This window comes from Branchiostoma floridae, chromosome 6 (genome assembly GCF_000003815.2).
Source record: "Branchiostoma floridae strain S238N-H82 chromosome 6, Bfl_VNyyK, whole genome shotgun sequence".
Taxonomy (NCBI): domain Eukaryota; kingdom Metazoa; phylum Chordata; class Leptocardii; order Amphioxiformes; family Branchiostomatidae; genus Branchiostoma; species Branchiostoma floridae.
Window position 1 is genome coordinate 19169449 of NC_049984.1, and position 6889 is coordinate 19176337.

Genomic DNA, 6889 nt, shown 5'->3' on the forward strand with positions numbered 1-6889 from the left:
TGATTCATTGACATTTAATCTTTCATTTGCACATTTTTATTATTGATTTTGTCATTCTTGGAAATAATTTGGTGACTTTTGCCCCTGGTCCCAATGCATCATGGGAGTAACTGGTATTGTTGCCGCCATTTTTGGCCCATTTTTGGCCTCCTCGAAAAGTTCAGTTGTTTGCAGAAAACTTCATTAGTTGTAGCGGATACAGAGACCGGGACAATGAACCCGCAATTTGACTCAATCGGCAAACAGTTTGTAGACTTTTACTACAAAGCTTTCGATGCGAATCGCTCGGAACTTGCCGGACTCTATGTAAGAACTTGAAATATTTTTGCTTCCTCGCCCCCCTCCCACTCTAACTGTGCATGCTTTGCTGCAAAATTCATGTTTTCAGCTTCTCAATGTTTAATATCTTTCAATATCTGTACGTTTGTAACGCAACATGTGTCTGGGAATATATATATCATATATGATTATGTGTAATCTGATGACCAAGGCCAGGGCCAAGTTCTGCTTTGGGAAATTTTTATGTTTTTTTTTTGCTTGTTTACTTTGTTTGTAAATAATAATTCATGGGTTTACAGTTTGCTAAACTTGTCCTTGTACCTAATCCACTCGCCAGCAATGCTTTAATTGTGTCCAAATTGCTTGAACGTCCATAATCAGGTCAATGCCCCCCTCCCCTCCATAGGAAAACTATTACAGGAAGATTCTAGAACTTGTTGTAGAAGACATGGGATTACATCATGATCTGTACTACAACTTGTCTACAAGCCATGCCATACACTTTGTCAGGTTTCCAAAACTCATGTAGATTAACATGGTATTCTGCAAATGTTAGATATACTGTAGATCCATTTAATATTATTATGTTTGGTAATTCTAGCTGAGCAGAAGAGTGATGCAATAGTAAATGCAATGATAAAGATTTAGCAGTTGAATAGTGATCGCAAACAGTCACAAAAATTAATTTGTAATTAACAATTCGAGAATTACAGTAGTATCCAATGTCCATTGCTATCAGCAATATCTCTGCTCTCCAATAAAACTTTGACATTATGTATGTTTACAATAATTACCATGATAGCATATAAAATATAAAATTTAGTGATATTCTTGTTAGCTCTGTTAACTTCTCTCAATGAAAAAAAATCTGATTTCAAAACAGAACTGCCGATGTCTCGGGTACATATGCAGGGCTCGAAATACCACCTGCATATGCAAGTAACTGGTTGGTGCAGGTAAAGTTGGAGCGGTGCAGGTATTTTTGATGTCTACCTGCACCAGTGTAGGTATGCAGAAAAAAGTATTTTGAGCCCTGAATTATGTTATATCGGTAATCTGTCATTTACGTCTGTTGTTCCCTTCCCCTTCCAGAGACCTCATTCTATGATGACATTTGAAGGAGTGCAGCTGCAGAGTGCAGAGGCCATCATGCAGAAACTTGTAGTAAGGAGACAGTTTACTCAGCACTGCAAAATAAGTTTATTTTAAAGAAAAAGATTGGATTTTTTTTGCATGTGGCTCGATAGCCCTAACCCCAGAACAAATTTATGTTGCCAGGGTTTTTTATCAATTCGTACTTATGCCCCAAATACCTACTAGTAATATTTTTTTTTCAAATTGCTGTTTTGATTAAAAACCATATGTTACTTTTTTGTTAGGATTGTTTGATGCCATTTTCATATCTGTGTGAAAATACATTTTCATCACTTTCCAGTCTTGAACCAAGGAGCTTTTATCAGGAGGAGAGAGTATGAAGTTACCCGCTTCCATCCCAAGAAGTAAATTTCCATTCAGGGACATAGGGATAGGTGCTGGATTCTTGTAACCTACAGCATAATGCTTTATTGGTTAATTTGGGTTACTCCTTTTTTTTTCAGAGTCTACCATTTCAGAAGGTGCAACATGTTGTCACCACAGTTGACTGTCAACCCACAACAGATGGAGGTGTTCTTGTAATGGTCGTAGGACAATTAAAGGTGAGGCCAGGATTCATTTGTTGTGATGTCAAACTCAAGGGGCACAGATTCATCGTGATCTAATTGTATCAGTGCAGAAGTGTGGGGTATTGTTACTGAGTTTTTAGTACCTGTCCAGAACTTTAGAACCAAGGTTCTAGCTAGCATCCTTCTGTCCTTTGACAGAAATTTGCTACTAGGCATGGACAGAAATCCCTGACTTTTCACCAAAACAGATGCCATAGAACCAAGCTGAGTCTACCAGCAAATTTTGCTCCTCAAGATGCAGGAAATAGCATTTCAAAATTTTCCTGCAGGAGCATGCCTCTGGACGCCCCTAGGGTCATCGCGGTCCTTCGGGGCACGACAAGATTTCTATTCTAAACTCAGGGACGGAAAAAACTTTCAGGCTGGCCAGAACACTAATTTGAACAATATATTTTTTTCCTAGGAACTGTTTGTCTCATTTCAATAGAGTAATGTTTCATTTATACATAATCAAATTATGTGTATATTTAAGAAGCATATAAATAAAGGCAGTAAAATAAGACCTCCCAAACTGTGAGGAATCTGTGTGTAAGGCCCTGTTGGTTTGTATCTTACTCTGACTTCCACCCCGAGTCTATATGATGCACAGGGGTCTAGCCAGCGCCTGTCCTTCCGTCCTTTGACAAAATTTTGCTGTTGGGGAATGCCTGCCTGCCTAAGTGCCTAGGCCAGTGACTGGCCCCTTGCTCCCTCCCTGTTGGGGAATGGGGACGGACAAAAATTTTGTCCATTCCGTCCTCATCACAAATTGATTCACAATGGACAAAAATCGTCATGTTAAGATATCATAACAGTTGCCATCGAACCAAGCAGAGTCTACCAGCAACATTTGCCCCTCAAAATGCAGGAAATGGTGTTTTAGAGGGTCTAGATGTCAAAACTTTCCAGGGGGAGCATGCCCCTATACCATGCCTAGGATCATCAGGATTTCCAAATTCAAAGTTCATGGGACGAAAAAAATAAATTCAGGCTGGCTAGAACACTGACCATACATCTTCTAATTTCACTGAAAAAGACTTCTTCCCAGTACTACTTTGTTGACAGTGATGTTGTTGTTGTTTTCCAGACGGACGACGATCCACCCCATGGGTTTAGCCAGACGTTTGTCCTGAATAATGACGGCAGTAATTGGTTCATATTCTCAGACCTCTTCAGGCTGGTTGTCCACTCCGTATAGAAGACCCCCCCTGCCCGCCGACAAAGTAGAGCATCCCCACATCTGGACGTCACACCAAAAGGGCTGGGGAGAGAAGCTAGTTTCAGCAGCCTAAACAATATGTCGTGTCTTACAATGCCCAGGTTGACAGCTTTCTAAGAGTGCACATGTTTCTTGCAACTTGCAAATGATGGAAAACCATGCAGTGGACGGTGCTCTTACTCCTTCTAGGGTAGCTTTGTTGTAGGAGTTTGAAACTCGGCTTAGCAAGATGGACTGTTAGCTCGGTTGTCCTTTATCACGTACCTTCCACAAAGAAAAGCCTGCAAGTGAACTAGTATTAAGTGTAATGGTTTGGCGCTTATAGATTTTACCAGTGTGACCAGTCACATGTTCCAGTTTTTTCGAAATGCAAGGGGTGTTCAAAGAAAAATTAGGATAAAGAAAGAAAAGTCTAGGACTTTGTCACCGGCCTGCAACACCCCCCTCCCCATGTTCTTTACGCTGAATGATGCAAACCATTTTCTTGCATCCATCTGTGCCTCCCATAATTCCTGGACCGATCATCACATTGATTTTGAGATTGTGAACCTCCTTTGATCAAATGTTCCCTAACCATTTTGTACCCTCGTATGTGCTGCCAACAACTCCCGAGTGCCAGAGCTCTAGTTTTATGTACCTGTAAGGCCAGGCTGATCAGTGCAGCTTTTGATAAAACTCTGGGTAAAGGAGGTGAAATAAATGGAGAAAATACAACTTGTCTGTGTGCATGTCTTCTGTCTTGATACACATGGTGATAACGATTAGGGGATGACTGTTTTATCATTACATGATTTATTTGTTGCTTCTCGGATTTTTAGAAAGAAATTGGACCGACATGTTGGAAAAAAAATTTTCAAGAGGTCTGAGTTGAAGATATATGGCCCAAATAACACAAAAAACAGCCTAGAGTCCATTCCAAGACACCATGCGGATGTTTGTTGCCATTGTTTAGACTTGATTTTAAAGTTTTGTAATTATATGTCTAAGACATTTGATACTTCAGAAATATTTTTAACACTGTTTCAACTTTATAAATATTTCCCTGGTCCTGTAAAACTTTGGAAATATTCATGGTGTGGAATTGGATACTTCTAATGGTTTCTAAATAATGATAACAGCATTCTACCATTATTTACCATTTTCTACCATTTTCTGCCATTTTTTGTAAATGGTTCGGTGGGCTGGGAAGATAGCAATTCACACATCCTTGCAAAGTATGGTTGGGTGCCATGCAACAATGGCCCACCACAAAGGATCCACCAGTGAAATCTAAAAATATACAGATGCAACAATAGGGCTTACTTTTATGGGGGCAATAAACTAATTTAACCATTTGGCCAGGTTTACCATTTTTTATAAATATTTGTAAATGTGAAATAATCACAGATAGGTTTTACAACTATTCTAAATAAAGATATTCTTGTACAGATATTTTCAAAATGTTTCTAAAATATTCAAAGAAATTCAAATAAATGAGTATTTTCTTAGTCAATTTTTTGAAAATAATTTAATTATTGTGGCTCAGATATTCTTTTATTCCAAATAATTCAGACTAATTATAAATATCGCCTAAAAACCCTCATGGTGTCTTGGAATGGACTCTAAGGAGTTTAATGGCATGTTTAATGCAAAAAATCCTTTGATTTGTTACTAATGTTCTGAATAAAGGACATTGACTTTAGACTAAAATCATGTGTATGTGGCTCTGAATGGGTAAATTACAGGTTTGTGATAGCAAAGCCTGTATAATTTTTCTCTGGACTTAATTTTTTTTTTTAATATGAAAAAAGGCAAATCTGAGACTGAGAAGCAACAAATAAAATTGGTGTGGCCTAAGAAGTGTAAGGTAAAAAATTATGATGTGAAGGAGATGAATGAAATGCATGACGAGTCAATTCAGTAATGTTGACTTTTTTTGTATAGGATGAAATTTGCTTGAATTGATTTTGAATGGTGAAGGATACTCGTGCATCAGTGCAAATCGGATAAAATGCCTCTTTATTCTTCAGTACATATGTTTTACACATATTACTCACCAAGTTTGTAATTGCATACAGGTACATGTATTTAAAATCAGCTATGGTCTCCAGTACACCTATAGTTTACACATCTTGCTGCAATCATCGTTTAAATCCCACGAGGATGCAATTGACGGAAGATTTATATACTAGTACAAAATGTATGTTGACCTAAAACAATTGCATCCTCACTATACAGTAGAAGCCGTTTAATTGCACTCCCCATTTGCCACCACATTGTGTGCAATTGTCAGAATGGTGCAACAAAGCGAAGTTATTCAGCTGGACCACATCACTGCGGGACTTTGGGATTCTACAGTTATTCGTTGTGCAATTAACTGGCTTCTACTGTATAGCATTGATCATTTCTTGCAGCTAGACTTGTAATGTTTGGGTGTGACATAGCCTGGTATCCAGCAGTATTATAGCTCCTGAGTCTCTCTCACACAATTTCTGTCCTCTCTGTATTTGCGGAGAACACAGAAGAGACTCAGGAGCTATAATACAGCTGGATACCAGGCTAGGTGTGACGGTTGTTCAGTGTAATATTACTAGTGTAAGATTGTGCCAAACTACCTGACTGCAAAGTGGATGTGACTACTAGTAGTTACTATATTGGGGTATACAGATTGTAACAAACAACACAGGCAAGACATCATTCCAAACACATTTCATAACTCCTTCAATTCACCATCAACTTCATTCCTTACTGCTTCCAATTAGACACATACAAATTATCATACATTGTCACTTTAAAAAAATAGTATGACAACAGGTTAAGTTGCAATAATAAACAACAGGGAACTCACCAGAGATAAACATCTCTTAATAGATATGGGCTTAAAAATCTTTTTATACCCATGAGATATTTTCATACTTTCACTGATGATAGCATGATTTTTTGCATTATTGTTCGTCCTTAATTCAGAAATGACAGTGTTAAGCAAACTTAACATCACTAATACCGGTATGTACTCTATGCATCATGGTTTTTCACATCTTTAGTAGGTGATTTTAACTTTGTGTATTTTGGAGTTTGTAAAATAACACCTGTTTTCCTGTCTGCTTTACCTACTGTTTGTATAACGTTACCACTATCTGTCTGAATGGTCCTCTTGTTTTGTGGTTTACAAAGAGTCCATTAGGCCACACCAATTTTATTTGTTGTTTTTTGGATATCCCGACCCTATTTTTTCTGATTTGAAAAAAAAAAAGAAAAATTTTCAAATTGATGGCCACACCTCATGTTGACAAGATTTCACTGCCTCTCCTTTCTGAAATTAACAACAGGCCTCAAATTCCAGTAGCTGTACGTGCCTATTTTGGACGGTACATTTATCATTTTTCTTCAAACTTTGCTACAAGGAACTCCTAAATGTTGAAATGTTATTATTTCTGCTGTGTAACTTGAGTAAGCTTGTCGATCTCTCCTACCCCCGACTTTTTGCAAAATGAAAAAAAAAATTTTTGACGTACCGACCGACCCTATTTTTTTCTGAAAAAATCTGAGAAACAGCAAATAAAATTGGTGTGGCCTTACGTATGAATGTACATACTTGGAAGGATAAGGCTTTGTCACATGATCTCTGTCACTGATCTGTAAGACACTGGGCAAGTGTCTTCTAGTTCTACCACCCAAGACCACAAGACGAAGTGATTGCTGTCTTATT

The 6889-nt window shown here is 38.0% G+C and overlaps 1 protein-coding gene and 1 long non-coding RNA gene across 2 annotated transcripts; both read left to right on the top strand.

Moving 5' to 3' along the window:
- The first annotated feature begins 85 nt into the window (after positions 1–85).
- On the top strand, positions 86–3915 carry LOC118418340 (nuclear transport factor 2-like). Its single transcript, XM_035824216.1, has 4 exons — positions 86–306; positions 1372–1443; positions 1878–1976; positions 3070–3915. The coding sequence occupies exons 1-4, from the start codon at positions 94–96 to the stop codon at positions 3178–3180; spliced, it is 495 nt and encodes a 164-aa protein (XP_035680109.1). The 5' UTR covers positions 86–93; the 3' UTR covers positions 3181–3915.
- An 887-nt stretch (positions 3916–4802) lies between these two features.
- LOC118418341 lies at positions 4803–6503 on the top strand. Its single transcript, XR_004831440.1, has 2 exons — positions 4803–5628; positions 5744–6503. It is a non-coding gene; the product is annotated as an uncharacterized LOC118418341 (long non-coding RNA).
- Positions 6504–6889: the final 386 nt, after the last annotated feature.

What these genes read in the sequence shown, in the direction of transcription:
- LOC118418340 (XM_035824216.1), top strand. Translation starts at nt 94, where the DNA reads ATGCATCATGGGAGTAACTGGTATTGTTGCCGCCATTTTTGGCCCATT. An exon ending in CCATCATGCAGAAACTTGTA is followed by an intron (nt 1,444 to 1,877) that starts GTAAGGAGACAG and finishes TTTTTTTTTCAG; the next exon opens with AGTCTACCATTTCAGAAGGT. An exon ending in TGGTCGTAGGACAATTAAAG is followed by an intron (nt 1,977 to 3,069) that starts GTGAGGCCAGGA and finishes GTTGTTTTCCAG; the next exon opens with ACGGACGACGATCCACCCCA.